Raw genomic sequence first — 18,954 nt, forward strand, 5'->3', positions numbered from 1 at the left:
GGCAGTGTTCAATGCCTCTTGCTCAGTGAAGGCTTCTTAATCAACTTAAAGCCCTTTCTTTTTTGTGATGTCGTCAAATTCATAGAACAAAATTTAACTAGCGACTTCATTGGCAGTTTAAGAGTGAGAATAATTCTTCATGTCAGCTGGTATTGACCATTACGAAGGCTTATCAGTTAAAGAGACTGAGAATTGAATGAATTTCGTTTGAAGATGCCCCATGGTTGACGCCTGACGCCTCCAGCACTTTGTGACCCTCTCAGTGGTTAAGAAGGGTGGAAAATGAAGATTATGGAAACTCTCCACACTCTCTTTCTTTAGGTTTAAGAATCAGATTTTTACAGCAATGATTCCTAACCTTGATTGCCATGTAATCCTATTTGGAAAGGATCATTTTCAATCATTCATTCGTACAATTAAAACTATGCTGCAGACATAGCAGTTAAAGACACTTTTTACAACCCAACCTGGCAACACAGAGCTTTTGTCCAGTTACTTAAAAACACACTAATGAGTTATTAATAACTATTAATGAAGTGTTTTGCTACAAATTAGAGCCCCCTGTGATGTACGGATAAAAGCGAGAAACAGTAATCTCTCTATCCTGTAACATTTACTTTTTCATTGTGAAATATCATAACGCACATGCACCTGTTATGAAACCTGAGGGGACATTTCTGTCTGTACAAAGTCAGTATGTTGTGAAGACCGATTGAAAAAAAAAAAAAAAGATGGTTGTTGCAGTGTGGCAGCCAAAGTGTTGGATAGAGTTTCACATTCTATATATAATCTGTTGACTTGTGTCCTTGCTGCTCTATTTAAATGCCAGAGACCAGTGTGAATACAGAGTGAGGAGTGCAGCAATATGATGGACCTTTTCGAGACCAACAGTTATCTTTTTAATGATTTGCGCTATCTGGAGGAAGCAGATCATGGACCACTACAGCACTTGGATATGGCAGGGGTTTCCCCTCTGTACAATGGCAATGACAGCCCACTGTCCCAAGCGGGTCACGATAATGTCCCGTCCGGTGGGGAGAGCAGTGGAGAGGAGCACGTCCCCGCGCCTCCGGGTCTCCGGGCGCACTGCGAGGGTCAGTGCCTCATGTGGGCCTGTAAGATCTGCAAGAGAAAGACGGCTCCCACGGATAGACGTAAGGCTGCGACCCTCAGGGAGAGGAGGAGGCTTAAGAAGATCAACGAAGCCTTCGACGCACTGAAGAGGAAGACCGTAGCCAATCCCAACCAGAGGCTACCCAAAGTGGAGATTTTACGCAGCGCCATCAGCTACATAGAGAGGCTGCAGGAGCTGCTGCAGACGCTGGACGAGCAGGAGAAAACCGGATCTCCATGTGACGCAAAAGAAAACAATGTGAGCGAGTATACCAACCTGAAGAGGAAACTCCTCATACTATTCACATGAATGTGTAAATCTGTGCATCTGTGGATTTCAGATTATTCCCCACCCGATCAAGAATATCCCAGTTTGGACTTTTAATGTGTTTGTGGTGCTCATTAATGACATTATAACGTGAATGCTTATTACTCTGTGCCACACTGATTTTTTTAATCTAGCAGTGTGGTTTTCACTAATAATATAATTACAAATTTCTCACGTCGTGGTCTTTGAATACTTTTAATTACTTTCTTATTGAATGTTGAATGCTTCTCAGTAATAGCAGCCTGTTTCTGCAATAATTTAAAAGTTTTTTCTTCATATTACAGGCAATAATATTTAATCAATTCGCTCTTATTTATATAGCCCCAAATCACAACAGTCACCTAAAGGTGCTTTACATTGTAAGGTAAAGACCCTACAATAATACAGAGAATCAAACAAACTCCTATGGAAATGCACTTGGTGACTGTGGGAAGGAAAAACTCCCTTTCATGAGGAAGGAACCTGGCTCATCTGCCGTGACTGGTTCGTGGTGAGGGAAAGAAAACAGGATAAATGAGGCTATGTGGAAAAGAATATGGATAATGTGTGTTTTTTACAGGTGGCCGGTGAGTACCACTGGAAGAAATCCTTTGAGGCTTGGCCAACCTCTGCTGACCATTCCACTTCAGCAATGAACCGCACAGAAGGTACACACCTTGCACACTACCTTTGCTTGAAGTCAGGTGTAAATTCATTAAAAAAAGAGAAAAAGAGAAAACATCATGTGGTATCATAAGTCCTTTCATTTTAGGAGCCAGTGAGTCTTCCGCGTCCTCCAGCCTCCTGCGGCTGTCCTCCATCGTGGACAGCATCACCAACGACAGCAGTCAGTGAGGACGTCTCAGAAAACTGAAACATTAGCAAACTATCTGACATTTTCAATATGATCTATTCTGATCATCTGTGAACTATTTTTGCTATACTAAACCATTCTGACTTCTGTTTGTAAGTACTTCATTTGTACAGGAAGCGCAAAAGATTTGTACATATTTTATATTGACATGAAGTTTAGATGTATTTATTTTGTGTCCAAAGGCTAACCTTGGCTTTAAGGAAGCTGAAATTCTCTTTATTTAATGTACACAGCTGACCAACAAAATAAATGACTGAGTTCTACTATTGCAGTTGTGCAAACCTTGGTATATTTATTTGCAAGGGCATGCCAGATTGGTGTTTGCAATCCATTGTATTTTGGATGGAACATCTGATCCTTATTAGTTACTCAGGACTGATACTCTATTAAACCCTCCTTTACCTTCAGAACTGCCTTAATCCTTCATGACATAGATGCAGTTGGTACTAAGCAGCCCAAAGCATGCCAAGAAAATAACCCCCAGACCATTACACCACCACCATCACTCTGAACCTTGGATACAGCTCAGGAGAAATCAAGACTCATCAGACCAGGCAACTTTTTCCACTCTTCTCTTATCCATTTTTAGCGATTGCTGGCAAATTGTAGCCTCAGTTTCCTGTTTTTATTTCCTCCTGCTGTGATCTGTCCAAGGTGTACCCTGTCTCTTGCCCTAAGACAGCTGGGATAGGCTCCAGCGGAAGTGAATGGATGAATTTCAGTGGGCCTCCCCTGTCTTGTTCTCGGGCTCTTTTGCCACCTCATTTAAAAATGCCCCTGCTGGTTGCATTAAAAAAACCACAACAATTTTAAAAAAAAAGCTATTTGCTCAAGATCCGCCAGTTCCGTTAACATTCAACATTCTACTAGAGGTCCATATAAACCATTTAAACTGCCCTGAAACATTTTGCTGCTCTCTCTGTTCCAACTGGCATCCAGCAGGCCTGAGCCCACAACAGTAACTCGAGTCTCCTCCAAACACAGCGTGCCTCTGCTCTCCTCTCCTATCATATGTTGGGGACGTGGAAACTTGGGTTGCAGGCATAAGTGCAAAGCCCAGCAGGATAATGAAGTTATCTGAGCCATTAATTCATCATCGCTAGCTTCGTCATCTGGTGGCAAAGCGTTCACACACGAGCTATTTAAACGTGTGACATGATGCTAACGACATGGAAATCCACCGAGTCTTGTATTGACATGATAAAGGGGTGTTTGTTGATGATGTTGGGGGGGGGGGGGGGTGCACTGCGCTCCTTCAGATCTTAGCAGATGACACAGAGCCATGGTTGACCTTTGAGACTCTGCCTCATCTCTCAGGCCTGCAGCCACACACACAGATATGAACACACAAAGTGTCTCTCGTGCACACATGCCAAGTTCATAAGGAGTTAAAGACCTCAATGAAATATTAAGCCAAGGGAGAACAATGCATATCTCAAAGCTTTGATTTAGCAGTGGTGCAAAGAAAAACAATTTTACTCAAGTAGTGTGCTTGGAATCAAATTTGAGGTGTTCCTCCTCTAACTTGAACACACTTTTTGCTATGTATATTGACTCCTTTTCAGTATCTTCAATAATTCATTAAAAACAACCAGGAAGAAAGTTCAGAGGTTTGGAGGCCTTCGTCTGTTTGGTGTTCTATGTATTTTAAGTAGTCTGAAGTGTGTTGAGTGACTGGTTCAGGATGCCAATACGCTCTACAAAGCTAATTAGAGGGACCTTTCTTCCCACAGCTGTGAGGCTTTTTTCATTCTATATTTTATGCCAGTGTTTCCTCTCATTAAGGCACATCATGTACACATGTCCTTTTATTTATTAACTAGTCTAGAACAGGTAATTGAATTGAGTTTGTTTTTAATATAGTGGCTCGACAATTTCCAACAAAAGAAAACCTGCAGCGCTCTTACAAGATCTGTTGGTTTGTGCGTTAGTCTTTCTAGCTTTGGGGCAGTGTGTGTTTCCCTATCTACACAACACCTCTACCACATTTAATTTAAAGATACCGGAAATCTTTTTTACTTGAGCATGCATAGGTGCACGTTCTGGATAAAGCATAACACTCATGGTTTTTCTTTAGCTACTTGAGTGTGGATTAATAAAAAATACTTCAAAGTTCAAAGTATAAGTTTGTGCAATATTACTTTCACAGTACTGTGTACTTTTATTCCCAAAATGAAGTTAACACTTCCAGAACCAAACTAAATTAAAGCTGGTAAACATACACTAATGCAAGGTTCTGTATGATATGGTATTATTCAGCATGCATACATCTTATACTAAATATCCTTTTTTTTCTGTAGAAACCAGACAGAAATCCGATAGCGCTAACAGTAATGTGATTTTAATGGGCTCCTACTCACTCATTCTGATAGCAGTGATACTTACTTTGCAGCTCATATGTGTAGCAGTGGATGTAATATCTGTTACAATGGAGGCCGGTAATCACATTTAAAAAAAGAACTCAGATGAGTGTGTGGGTTTTTGGGGGTGGTGGTGCATACAAGCACATTTCCTTTCTGTGCTGTTAGTAGAGTTGTATTGACTGCATTTTGAACCTCATTGTCTTATTTTTGTGTTTGCACCATCTGACTGTGTGCATGCTCACAGAAATAGCCCTGCTCTCTCCAAGTCCAGACTTTCTCTTGTATGACTTTACGGGGATTTCGGTGTTACTGATGACACCATATAATTGTCATTTGGCTGTGAAGGCAGCGTTTTGAAAGTTAAAGCTGATGAAAGGCGAGCTGTTATAGGAGGGGGGATAAGCCTGGAGGTTGAAATGCTCTGATTTACTCAGACTTTCCTTGAATATCCTGCTAGCAAAGGATTTAGTACTGACGGGGCTGGCGGTGCACCTCTTTCTGCTCGCTGCCAACACAAATGGTGTTGCCACTCATTTTTTTTTTCATTCGTTCTTGTGGGGAATGTAAAATGGACTTGGATTTTATGTGGGTGGGAAATTGCCTTTAACCAAAAACACTGTGCTTTGAAAAATAAAATCCATTGTTCTTTCTTTTGATTTTGATTTTATTTGATCGCTTTTGTTTGCTTTTTTCCTTTCATCCACAGCTTTCCATGTAGAGCAAACTGAGGTAAGGACCCAGTTAGGAGCAATAGAGTTTTTCTTTCAGATTATAACATTTTAAACATCTAATCAGTATGATATTTTAACAGGGAAGTGCCCACTGTTGGGCATTGGAAGGGGTCTTCCCACCCAGCAATACCATTTTCATGTCAGCATGCATTTTTTTTTACTGATAAAGTTAAACTTTATTTATTTATTTATTTATTTATTTATTTATTTATTATATTTATATTTAATAGTTGCACTAACCCAAACCATTACTTTTTCTAAACACACCAAGTAACACATTCCTACTTAAAAACATATTTAAAAATCATACAAATATGTGAACAACTGTGATCTCAATGTTTTAAGCTTAGGTCTTTGGAGTCCACCACACCTCCCATTTTCAAATGTGTTCAGGGACTTAAAATAATGTTGGAAATTCGTGCAGAGGAACCTTTTTTATTTAAGGGAATATTTATGTTCACAAACATGAAACAGCACAAACTGCTGTTGTTTTTATATTTTGATCAGATATTCTGACTTCCTGCCCACCTCTCCATGACTTCCTCTTGCTCCTTCTGTGCCATGAAGTTAACCTAACTCGAATAAATATATATTTGATCTTTTTATTTTAAATAAAATTCAACTTAAATGTCAATAAGACAGAAAAGGGGACATGGGCTGTGTTTGGCCTCTGGAGTGGGGCATGGTAAAGTCTGAGAACCACTGGGTCAAGTGAACACATCGAGAGGTTCAATAAATCTCAATGGGATTCTTGTAATTTACACAAACTTGCATTTTAAGATTGACTTAATTTTCACACTGTTACCTGCGTCATAATCACGTACTTAATTACTCAACTTACATTTTACATATTTTTACATATAGAGAATATTTTGCTGTTATTTCTGTTTTGTCCTTTTAAAAAGTTTTGACATTTGTATTATTAACAATACAAACGAAAAGCAGACATGCCCATGCATAGACAAACTAATGAATCACCCTCAGTGGGACTGTCATAAAAAGGAATACCCCCCCCCCCCCCCCCCCCCCCCCCACACACACACACACACACACACACAAAACCGGCTAAACCACTTTCTAATCCCGACAACTTTTGATGGTATTCAAAGTGGCCACTCAGTACTTTTACTGTTCTGACAAGTATATACCGTAAATCCTATAACTCTGGATAGTTTGGATTTATTAAATAAAAATACATTTATTTATAGATTTCCATAAAACCGTTTATTTTGCTAAATGGGAGGAGGAATGTAAGCGATGCACTGCCTCTCTATCTGGGGGATGGTGCAGCACCAAGCAAGCAGCATAAAGTCAAAGCGTGAGGCACTTTAGAAGAAATAAGGTTTTCAGACGTGAGGCAGATGAAACATAAAAAGATCACCTCCTGCCCCTCACTTAACTCTGTCTTTGACCCTTGAGAACAACAAAAAAGCAACCTCGGAGAGCTCCCCAGAGACGAGCCGAGTGCGCAGATCACATCTCCAGCCTGCGCGCAATATCGTCTCCCCGCATCATTACGCCATGTGCTGCACTAATCTAACCCCCCGGCTCAATTAAGCTGATGCCAGGTTTTCTCATTGTCCGAGTTGTTCTCAGTCTAAACAGCCTTTGATCTTCGCAGCTAGCTACAAGCTCAGGCGAGCCGATGTCTTCTTCAGCTGTGCCTAATCCAAACTCCGACGGCAATTCAGAGGCAGCAGCAGGTACTGGTGTTTTCTTAGGTGTGCGCAGTTCCCAGAGAAGTGGTGATGGGGCTGGAGGGAGTGGGGGTCGTGCCAAACGCTTTGACACATTGTGAGAAATATCCGCATTGTATCCTTGTAAGCTGTCACCAACATCATTACCTAAACCAGCTGGACTGGGTCAAACTGTGAAAAGCATCATTTCAGAATCTTTAGATGTTTCTGCAAATCTTAAATGGAGACACTTTATCTTCTAACTACAGGGATGTTACAATATGGGGAAAAAGCAATTTGAGAAAAGGCTTTGGATCGTTTTCACTGTGTACTTTAATTCTGTTAAATTAGCCTCAAACATTGGGGTGAGGACCCCAAGGAAGGGACATAAGAATGAATGTGATTTGCTGATTCTGCAGTGTTGGCCTTCAAAAATTCAGCTCAGATCCTCTGTTATTGTTAAAGATGGATTAAAAACTGCGGGATGTGGGACTTGAATGTTTATCAGTCCGGAAAAAAAAGATGTTGGAGAGCCACTACAGGGACAAATATTGAATTATCTTCACTGTAAACATCCTCACTCCGTAATCCCTGAGTCATCCCCTTGAATGAAAGCCTCTGCACCATCACGGCCATCTGTTGTGTGCTTGAGTCGTGTCAATAACTTTTAACGGTTAAAATTTGGTCCCTCAATGTTGCAGGGAGTTGTGCAGTGGTGTCAGTGCAATAATTACTGTTTTAATGAGCTTTGGCAAACAGGGATCGGCTCATTCACAGCACCTTAAGTAATGAGTTTGAGTGTTTAAGGGGGGGCGGCTTACCGCACTAATGTGAATTCACAGGGCTTGAAATGCTACACCTTCCTTTGCAGCTGGGCTGCATCTGCAACGCTGTTGTCTTCACCGTAAAAATTGCCCTGCATACTCCAACAAGTGGTCACCCTCTTTTACAGCAGAATTTGACTAAACTAAAAACACTGCGATGTTCATGTCTTCACAGCCACGTGTCACTTTCACTGTGCGCTATGACATGATGCCTAAAGGCTGGTTACAGATACATGCAGCATAAATAATACATTACAATACTTATTAGCGCTTTAAAACATGCCAGCTTCGGTCAAAGCTGCACTCCCCTTAAACATCTCTAAGCCTTGTATTAATTGTGGACTTGTAAGAGAAGAGTGTTGATGAGTGGGAAAACACCAGTAAGTGCAGATGTGGGAAACTCCACAGGGTACTGGGGGGTGAGAAGCAACGAGTTGGGATGTGGCAGGGAGGGAGAAGAGCCGACTCCTGCCTGCCTTCTGGCTGGGCCAATGGGCCATGGTAATTAGATCTGGCCAATGTGGGCCCTGGGCTTTGGCCTCGGGGCATATAAGGGGGGCCTGGGGCAACAGACCCCTCATATCACTCAGAGGTCTCTTCTCTTTCACCCAAACTCTACTACCCTTCTTCCTTACTTCCTTTGCGGCCATCTCCTTCTCCATCCAACAAGCCATGGATGTCTTCTCGCCATCACAGGTCTACTATGACAGAGCATGTGCTTCCTCTCCAGACAGCCTGGATTTCGGCCCAGGCATGGAGCTTGCTGGCTCCGAGGAGGACGAGCACGTCAGGGTTCCAGGAGCCCCCCACCAGCCAGGACATTGCCTCCAGTGGGCCTGTAAGGCCTGCAAGCGCAAGTCGAGCTTTGTGGATCGCAGACGGGCTGCCACCATGCGCGAGCGCCGGCGGCTGAAGAAGGTGAACCACGCTTTTGAGGCTTTGAGGCGTTGCACTTCGGCCAACCCCAGCCAGCGCCTGCCCAAGGTGGAGATCCTGCGCAACGCCATCCAGTACATCGAGAGCCTGCAGGAGCTGCTACGAGAACAGGTGGAAAACTTTTATGGCCTACCTGGAGAGAGCAGCTCTGAGCCTGGAAGCCCGCTGTCCAGCTGCTCTGATGGCATGGTAAGACCGCTGATCCTCATCTTTATGCAAATGCCTGGTTTTATCAGGGTCTTTGGCAGCAAAGAAATTAGAACCACTGCACAGCAAATCCCGGAAAAGGTCTTTATTGTTGTTTACTGCTAAAGTCATCATCAGTGTTGAACAAGAGCACTTCTATCAGTTCTCTTTACCTCATCAAGTTTTTTATTTCAATGCAGAACCCTGATTTCCACTTTAGCAACCTGTTAATCAAATGAGCTTGCTTTGCCTCAAGACCATAATTATCATGGTTTTCCATGCATGACATACACCTCCCATAATTCCTTAATGCAAACATCTATTATGTTGTCTTACAAGAATCTCCGTCCTCTGCTTGTGATGCTTATTATTACAGGTTATATTGAATCTCTGTTTGAAGGTGACTTTGCATCAAATAATACAAAAACAACTTATAAGGCTGGATTGGACTAATGGCTTTCCCACCACCGGACACTTTATAGCCCCATTAAACCAACCTAAATCCACCTTACTGAAGTCTGGCAGGCAAAACTGGGCGCTTTTCTGCATTCCATCCTGACTGCATGTTCTGCACCACTGCCAGGATTTTCTGCAGATTTACTAGGAGAAAGTGTCATCTTGCACAAACTGGTGTTGCTTCCACTGATACAATCGATTCGCTACACTCGGAGTCGGGCCGGGGAGGGGAGAGCACAAAAAACCACTTTGGCTTTAAGGTGCATGTGAAATAAAGAAGCCAATAACTTTGGAATTCAGGATTTATTAGCCTGTCCGAAATATCATGGCGGGCACTGCACTGGGTGTTTTCTTCCTATCCAGTATAACACAGCGGTTTAAACAAGCAGCTTATCATATCTGTCTGTTTGCAAGTATTTGAAGGAATTCAAGGGTAAATTCAATTTCACATTTCCTTTCAGGCTGACAGCAACAGTCCAGTGTGGCAACAGCTGAATGCAAACTACAGCAACGGCTATTCATATGCAAAGAACAGTAAGACCTTTTAACTTAAGCAGCAGTTTGATATGAATATAATGTGAATTCTTGCCTGCAAGGCTTTAAAAAACGAATACCTGAACAGCAGATTATGTTATATTTAGACTTTATTTTATTACGTTTCCATCTCTAAAGTCAGTTTATATAACATGCCGAGCTGTATGATCCAAATTTGGCTAATTTGAATTTGGGATCCTCTTCATCAGATAGCGTGGATGATAAAGCAGCCGGAGCGTCCAGTCTGGAGTGCCTGTCCAGTATCGTGGACCGCCTGTCCTCGGTGGAGTCCAGTAGCTGTGGGCCGGCTGGCCTTAGAAACACATCCAGCTTCTCCCCCGGCAGCTCTGACTCACAGCCCTGCACACCGGAGAGCCCCGGATCCAGGCCCGTCTACCACGTCCTGTGAAGCAAACCTTGCTTTGATGTGAATATATATTGCCTCAGGCGGGCGCCGTGCTTTTACCCAACACCAGCTGCATTTGCAACCAAAAGCGATAAGAACTAGTTTTGGGCAAGTGGGAGGAAAACCCAGCAGAACCTGAGGGACGCGCGGTGGCCAGCTTTTGTACTGTACATGAGATTGTAAATATGTAATGTAAATGCCCATTTATTCTATACTTTCTATTATCCCCACTGAGACATATTTAATTATAACAGCTGATGTAATGTTGCATTATTCAAAAAAAGAAATGGTATTTAAGCAGTTCAGTTCAGGTGAGTGTGAGTTTTAGCAGGTTTTGTCCTGTTAAAAGGGAGTTTTTTTTTATCCCCACTTTTTTATTTTTTTATTGTAAAGTGTCATGAAATGACTAATGTTGCTTTTATTGGCACTATATATACATGAATAAAAAGTGAACTGAATTGAAGGAGTGTTGTGCTACACTGTTACATCCCCTGTTTTGTTCTTTGGTCTTTTTTCTACTTTTTTTGCATTTAGAAACCAGTTTTTTTCTAGTTAATCAGATGCTACGCTGAAAGTTTGGAGACCGAAAAATAAAATGTCTGCAAAAAAAAGTTGAAAATCCTAATTAGCATGAATCTCACTCACTTTAATAGAGCTTTTCAGCAAAAGTTAATTAATTATGAACAGTTCACCGATGCTGAAAGCGGCTGCTGCCATTTCAGTTTTTATCTTTTGATCTCTTTGGCTTTTTGAAGATTTAAAAAAAATATTGTTTCTAGAACAGGTCAATTTTTCCTTACGATGGCAGATTTATATTCATTTGCAGAATCATGATTAGGAGTCCAAAAAACTGTCAAAATAAAAGGCCAAGTTATTTATTATGTGCCTCACATGTGGTGTGTCCCAGACGTCTTGGAGTTTTCTTCAGCTAACAAGGTGTCAGGATCACTGATAGAGGTCATCTGATATCGTTTATCATTTTTACCCTGCCATAATCATTCATGTCGCCTGTTTGCTGATGAGTCAGTACAGCAGTGTAAAAGCCAAATTCGTGGTGTCTTTCCTGGATCACAGAAATGATTCAATAAAAACCGACAACTGTGTAAATAAAGGAAAAAATTCAAAACATCTCTAAACTCATTTTTGTGTCTCTGTACTCGTGAAGTGTAAAGCTGCACTCTGTGTGTGTGTGTGTGTGTGTGTGTGTGTGTACCTGTTTGTTCCTTCCTACCAAATGTGAGTCATCATTAACACCCTTGATTACACCATCAACACAAGAGTTAAGAACAAATGGCCTCTAATTGCATGTATTGTGTGACTGAAGAGGAGGAGGCGGCGGAGGGGGAGGGGCTCACATATGTGTTATACTCCGTCATGTCTTTGATCATGCACTAAGAAAGCTTGTTTTCAACGGATGAGTTGGAAAGCTGTAATACCGTGTCAGTGCATTTGTCAGAAAGGTACGAATTTCGAAAACATATTATCACAAAAAAGCAGAATCTAATGTAAACCACACAAATCTGATACAGCTCCACATGGATCGTCTAAAGTATTACCACGCTGCTTTCATATAAATGCATCAGTTATAATGATGTTTGTAGAAATTTTTTATTTTATTCTTTTTTGTTGTTGTTATGTTACATTAATCTTGCTAAACAACACATTCATTTACTGCTGCTTATCCAGGTTCGAGTTGCAGGGAGCAGCAGTTTCAGTAGAGACACCCAGACCTCCCAGCCTGGGACCCGAGAGATGCCAGAGAGAGACATAATCTCTCTGGCATCTCTCGGGTCAGCCCCGGGACCTTCTCCATCACTGCAGACATTGTGTGAATCCATCTGTAAATTTTGTGGTCCTCTCTCCGCTCACCGAAAAGAGGTGAGCACTTCACCCTTTTTCCGGCCGAGGACCATGGTCTTAAAGGTGCTGATTCTCCACGCTCTGATGCAAATCACCATAGTACACGCTTGAGGTCACTGCCCAACGAGGCCAGGAGAACCAAATAATGGGTGGCTTGGGATGTCTGTAGCTCAGGAGGTAGAGCGGGTCATCTGGTTTTCGGAAGGTAGGTGGATCTCTGGCTTCCAGTCTATATGCCTTTGGCAAGATACTAACCCCAAGATACTCTGTAATGTAAAAAGTCCTGAGGCCACTAAAGCAGGTATTAAGAAATCATAGACAACAATAACATAGACAATTGATAAAATACCACCCTACCCACAAAACAGTATAAAAGTATAGGGAGACAAAAGAGCACAGGGCTCAAGAATAATGAAATAACATAAAACAAGAGATAGCAGAGTATTCATAACCACATGACTGATTACACTTTTAATTTAGGTATCATCCCAATCTGGGTCCAAGGTCTGCAGGAGAAGAAGAAATGACACATGTTGATAACTCGAACAGAAGATGCTGTTTGAGGATTTAGCTAAACGTTCATGTGTTACTGAATCCAAGATTTCAAGAGGAATCACTGAGCACCTACATGCTGCTCATGTAAGCATCTGTATGTTAATTTCGTCTCAGCAAAAAATAAATAAATAAATAATTATCACACTTAACATAGCACATTGCATTGGCTTCTTACCCAGAATTTAAATCGCCTGATTGCATATCATCATAAGGGTCTAATGTTAGGCTGCATGTGAGCAAGAGGTTACAAAAGAAAAGCTCAGAAAATTCATGAAAGTCAAATATGTTTAGGAGAGATAATAACATATTTCTGACAGTAGCCATATTTTAAAGGGCAAGCCATTGTTGACAATGTTTTCTTTTCTTCTTCTTTTTTAAAGATTTTACAGCATTTTGATTATAAAAACTAATTTAGAGCTGTGATTAGATTAAATAGTTAATATGCATAAATTTCAGTAATTGCATCATGCAAACATTTTGGGAAAATAAATTGTGTTTGTCAATAAATAATCGATATTTATGATCAAAATTCATTTTTTGTTTTGTGTGGTTTTGTTCTCTGTTTTTTTCTAATACTCTGAACGAGAAGTCTCCACTTGATTATCTCTTGCAGTCTCCACGCTCAAAAATGTCCTCCCTGTGCCAAAGGGTTTGTTAATGCATTGTCCAGAGTAGCATTTACAGAACATTTCATTCCTCACAAAAATTTCATTTTGTAATTTATTCAGCAATTAAAGAGAATTTAAAGGCCCTTCCGTGACTGTATTTCCTCTATCATGTCAGCAAAATGAAACAAGAATTTTTAACTTGACTTTATTAGCATATATTTAGATATATAACATCCAATTTGCATATTTAACCTTAAATATTATAGCGGACTCCTCATACTAAAAACAATACTTTGAATGTAAGTAATTCAATTTGGTGGTTTCATGGTTTCATGCTGATGTCTATTAGATCATTTTAGAATACCAGCAAACGTTATGATAGCCACTTTTTATGCAGCAATGGTGTTAATGATCTTTAAAGAAACAAAGTAGCATTAAAAGAAATACAAGAAATATGATAACTGTCCAAGTACCACCAGTATTTATCCAGATGTACAGTCCAAGAAGTCTCTTCACCTGCCACTGAAGAGATAGTTGCAGTGTAGCACCCTCCAAAAGCAAATCCCAGCAGTTAAACAGTGTGTCTGTCTCAGCTACAATGCAATGAAACATTCTAGCAGTGGCTTGTATTTCACTAACCTCTGCTGTCAGCTGCAGCCTACACTGCAAATGTCGCTTATGTAATTTTCCGTGGCTACCTGTTATTCATGAATCTCACCCTCACCAACCCCACACGGCGTCCACACCACAACGTGCCAGCAGTTTACACGAAGGTTGTTGGGATTGAGCTTTATTTAAAACGTGTAAGTTATACAGGGACTTGTTTTTATTATAAGTGTAATAACATCACTCAGAGGCCAGCACAGTCATTCTTGTAGTACTGTGCAAGACCACAAGAGAGAGGTGTTTCTTGTATTTCTCCAACATGTGAGAGGCCATATTCATGAGTTTATTGATCATTATTTAAGAGCAGATTTTATATGCCGCAGGTTGTATTTATGTAGTCTCTAAATGATCCTCTTGATAGTGTTTCTGTTGGGTAATTCATATATTCTCTCATCTTTGAGGGAAATTCTGATCTCATAATGAAACTTTAACTGTGGAGGTCTTTGGAGAATTCAATCTGCCCTCTGGCAAAATCTGTGATGCTGCTCTCTAAGTGAGGAACTGCAAAGGCAGAAAAGGGAGAGGAGATGAATTTGAGCACACTTCTGAACTGTGAGCAACGCTGCAATATAAGAAACGTTTAAACCTGACGTTTCGATCATACTACTGCTACTACTAATCCATCCATCCTGTTAAACAGATAAAGATAGAAGTGAGTAGGATGGAATATGGAGAAAACACACCTGGATGTTAAGCTAACTGGCCACTTTATTAGGTACACCTGTTTAATTGCTCTGTAATGTAAATGTACAGGCATATAAGCATGGTCAAGATGACCTGCTGAAGTTTGAGCATCAGAATAGAGTCGAAACATGATTTAAGTGACTTTGAACATGACATGGTTGGCCGCACGCCCTCTGCTGAGTGTTTCAGAAACTGTTGAGTTAGTAGGATTTTCCTGTAGATGCATCCCTATGTTTCTGGGTTCCTACCTCACTGGAGAATGGCTGGACTGCTTGCAACTGATAGGAAATCAACAGTGACCCAAATAGCCACTTATTACACCAAGGTATGCAGAAGAGCATTTCTGAATGCAAGACATGTTGCACTTTGAGGCAGATGGGCACAGCAGGAGAAAACCACACCGGGTGACACTCCTGTCTGCCCAGAACAGGAAGCTGAGGCTGCACTTCATACTGACTGAAAATGTTCCCTGGTCTGATAACTCTAGATTTCTGCTGCAACATTCAGCCGGCAGGGTCAGAATCTGGCTTTTGCCTCAAGCTTCTGGTGGAATAACTTTCTTGGCATTCATCAGGTTCCTCATTAACAAGGGAGAATTATTTCAACCCCACAGCCTACCTGAGTCTTGTTGCTGAGCATGTCTGTTCCTTTATGACCAATAATAGCTTTTTTGATCCAAAAGGGAAATTTATGTTTCACATAGTTCATCTGCTATTTGGATGAGAATTAAAAATCCTGATTTCTCTGGGTCCAAATTATTTTCTTTTTTTTTTTTTTTTTTTTTTTTTTTTTTAAATGACATCAGAAACAGCAATATGCGACATTACGTGATGGCAGAGCTTCAGTTCATCCTTTGTCATTTTTTTTTTTTTTTTTTTTTTTTTTTTAATAAATAGGACAGGGGGAATGAATGAGAGAGAGAGGGGGAGAGAAAGAAAGAAAACCAAAGGGGAGAAGAGACGGTGAGAAGGGGGGGGAAGAGAGACAAAAAAAAAAAAACAACTCCTGGGTCACCTGTATGGAGAAAAAAAAAAAAACAAACAAACAAACAAACAGAGGAGACAGCAAACAACAAAGAGCAACATAATAATAGAGAAAACAAAGCACCATCACAATAAACTAGCTAGTCATAGATATCAGTATTTACTAAGTAATAAACAATATTGTGCAGCACGCAAGATAGACAGCGCACAGTGTGCTTTGAGGCAGCAGCCAAGAAAGCTTTAGTCCGCGTCTGTGAATACCCATGTGTGCATACCTGTGTGGATCAGCATGCTTGCATTCCAAAGGTTTCTCCATGTAATGATCTGCTAGGGAGTGTGGGGGGGCCTCAGCCCCGTCCTCCAGGGTGTGAAGCGGGTATGGAGGAGATCAAAACTCCAGACATCCAGAGGCCCCCAGAACACAAAAGACCATGGAAGACCAACAGAGGGGCAGCCGCGCCACTGTTCCAGTAAGAGCTGAGGAGAGTCCCAGATGAGGGCTCACTCAGCAGCCGCGGAGCAGAAGCCAGGGGGGGTTGCAGTGACGCGCCCGTGAGCTCCGCCGGCCCCCAGCTGCGCCTGAGTGACCGAGCCCTAGGCCGAGAGGCCGGGGGCACCCCACCTCCAAAGGGGGCCCGAGCGAGCCCCAGGCCCCAGGCCCCGACAAGCGGCCGCCAAGGAGTGAGCCGGTGTGTACCCGGACGCCCACCCCCAGACACAAAGAACCACCAACACACCGACACCTGAGGGAGTCCGCCACCGGCAGGGGAAGTGGTGGTGGGTGGAGATAGGCCTCCAAACCTTGGAGGGCCTGAGGTGTCCCCAGAGAGGTGGCGTCTGATACCCAACCTGACATATAGACACAGACATACAGGCACACACAGACACAAACATCCATTCCCACCCTCATGCTCTCATATGCACTCACTCCACACTCAACCAACGTGGAGACAGACATAAAGAGACGCTGTACACACAATCACACTCCCCAAGCGTACTCTACAATCCGGGTCTAGGTACCCTTGCCCCTGGAGGGGGGAATTGCACCCAGACCCAGGTGGTGTTACCCTTTTCCCTGCGGTGGGGAGAGGCAGACCACCCCGACTCCGCAGCAGCAGGGAGGCCCCACATCCCAGACCGCAGTCGGACGGCCAACTCCTCCTACTAGCCCTCCCGCTCCAGCAGGCCGCAGAGAATGGGGGTGGGAGAAGACTCCAAACCTCCCTCCACCCGCTCATTGTAGTGTTGATGCATATGTGTTCTAAGGTGCAATTAAAACCCAGGAGGGCATGGAGCTACCTGCCAAGGAGCAGCAGGTAAGCGCATAGTCCCTCCTGCTAACCCTCAATGACTAAGTGTATTTAAAATTGAGAGGTGGGCAACGACGTCAGGGGTGAGGTATACACCCTGATGGTGATTTGGACTCCGTGATTGTGCCCACCCCCAAGATCCTATATGTATGTGTAATGAGAGTGTGAATAATGTGAATGTCTAAGATGTGGGATAAAATTGAGGCAGAGGCAGCCAGAAGGGGACAGGGGGGGGGGTAGCCTCCTCTGCACCCTGGTGACATACCCCCACTCCAAGGCCCTGCATGTGTGGGTGGTTGTGGAGGAGCGGGAAGAGGGAGGCAGCTGGAGATGGGGAGGGAAGGAAGGGAGGGGCAGGTAACCCCTCCCTGGGGCCAGCTCCCCCGCTGACCCCAGTAGGCACTCCCACCCTCCGCGACCCGCCAGGGAAGGGGGGCCCAGGCCCATCAGACCGGGGCCCAGTGCAGTAGCGCCCCCCGGCTCCACAGAGCCCTGGACAGTCCACCCAACCCCACCACAGAGAAAACTGCACCCACCCCACCAACCACACATCTTCCAGACTACATAAGACGGTAAACGCCCAGGCTGAGATCTTCCTCCACCTCTCCTGTATCTCCCCCTCCTGCAGAGAGTTCCTGAGAGAAGAAAGCTCCTGCCAGATGTGACCATCCCCCCCACCAGTTGAAGAGCCCCCCAGGCGGCTCGATGCACCGGCGGCACCCTGCTCCAGGGCCGGGCCCCCATGCACCCACCCGCCCACAACCCCGGCAACACACCAACCAGGACCCGAGCCCCCGAGGCCCGGCCCGGGCCCCCGCCCAGAGACGGAGCACCCCCAGAACCCCACGCCCATCCCGGACCCACCCAGGGGCAGCCAGGTTGCCAGGTCAGTAACCCACGTCCGTCAGCACAGACCCTCCCCTAGCCCCGCTGCACGCAGCCGCGAGGAAACAGTCACCTGAGAGCCAACAGAGCCCTCAACCGGACGTGACCGCTACCCCGGGTTGAGCCCCCCAAGGAAGATGCCTCCGGGGAACCCCCCGACGCCCTAAGCCTGTCCCTACCCCCTCACCAATCACAACAGTGAAGGCGGGACCAAACTATGACCCCCCACCCCCACTAGGTGATGGAGCTGATAAAAGGGGCCCAGAGCAATTGATCTGATGTGGTGGCAGAGGCTGTGTCAAGACTAATGTAATCTAATAGATAATTTCTATATTGGTTAGAATTAAGATTATTTTTATTTTTCCAGTTCATGAGGACTGTTTTCTTGGCTATGCATAGGGCAGTGAAGATCATATGGGCTATATTCTTTTCTGAAGTGACATTATCTAAGCTGCCCAACAAACACACTAAGGGGGAGGTTGGAATGTTACATTTCAGACATTTTGATAAGTCTTCACATATCTCGCGCCAAAACTTTTGCACTGGTGGACAGAACCAAAGAGCGTGGATGTAATTGTCTGGTGTATTGCCTTGACAGTGTGAGCAGTTGTTGGAAGATGTAAAGCCCATCTTGAACATCCGATGACCTGTATAGTGCACTCTATGAAGTATTTTGTATTGTATTAATTGCAGACTGGGATTTTTAATTAATTTAAAAGTTTTTAAGCAAATCTGAGACCAGAAGTTTTGGTCTAGGTTAACTGATAAATCTGCTTCCCACTTTGCAGTAGGAAGAGATATTGATTCATCTAATTTAGAAAGTGTTCTGTATATTTTAGATAATAATTTGGGGGATTTAAGAGTAAGAAAATGTGCCGCACTTAGAGGTGTTTGTAATTCAACTTGACTGAGGTTAAATTTCTTTTTTACTATGGATTTAATTTGTTGATATTCTAAAAACCTTGTCTTGTTGATCCCATATTGTTCAACTAGTCTG

General features: G+C 43.1%; 2 protein-coding genes across 2 annotated transcripts; both read left to right on the forward strand.

Moving 5' to 3' along the window:
* The first annotated feature begins 835 nt into the window (after nucleotides 1-835).
* myf6 (myogenic factor 6) lies at nucleotides 836-2,409 on the forward strand. Its single transcript, XM_085376801.1, is given in 4 exon segments — nucleotides 836-1,372; nucleotides 2,001-2,088; nucleotides 2,193-2,266; nucleotides 2,268-2,409. Coding segments are annotated over 4 exon segments (696 nt in total). The 5' UTR covers nucleotides 836-865; the 3' UTR covers nucleotides 2,295-2,409.
* A 6,079-nt stretch (nucleotides 2,410-8,488) lies between these two features.
* Nucleotides 8,489-10,761, forward strand: myf5 (myogenic factor 5). Its single transcript, XM_085376800.1, has 3 exons — nucleotides 8,489-9,013; nucleotides 9,928-10,000; nucleotides 10,210-10,761. The coding sequence occupies exons 1-3, from the start codon at nucleotides 8,561-8,563 to the stop codon at nucleotides 10,407-10,409; spliced, it is 726 nt and encodes a 241-aa protein (XP_085232926.1). The 5' UTR covers nucleotides 8,489-8,560; the 3' UTR covers nucleotides 10,410-10,761.
* Nucleotides 10,762-18,954: the final 8,193 nt, after the last annotated feature.

Source organism: Diplotaxodon limnothrissa, linkage group LG17, assembly GCF_057381915.1.
Source record: "Diplotaxodon limnothrissa isolate DT_005_m linkage group LG17, D_limnothrissa_male_GT1.1, whole genome shotgun sequence".
In the NCBI taxonomy this organism is placed as follows: domain Eukaryota; kingdom Metazoa; phylum Chordata; class Actinopteri; order Cichliformes; family Cichlidae; genus Diplotaxodon; species Diplotaxodon limnothrissa.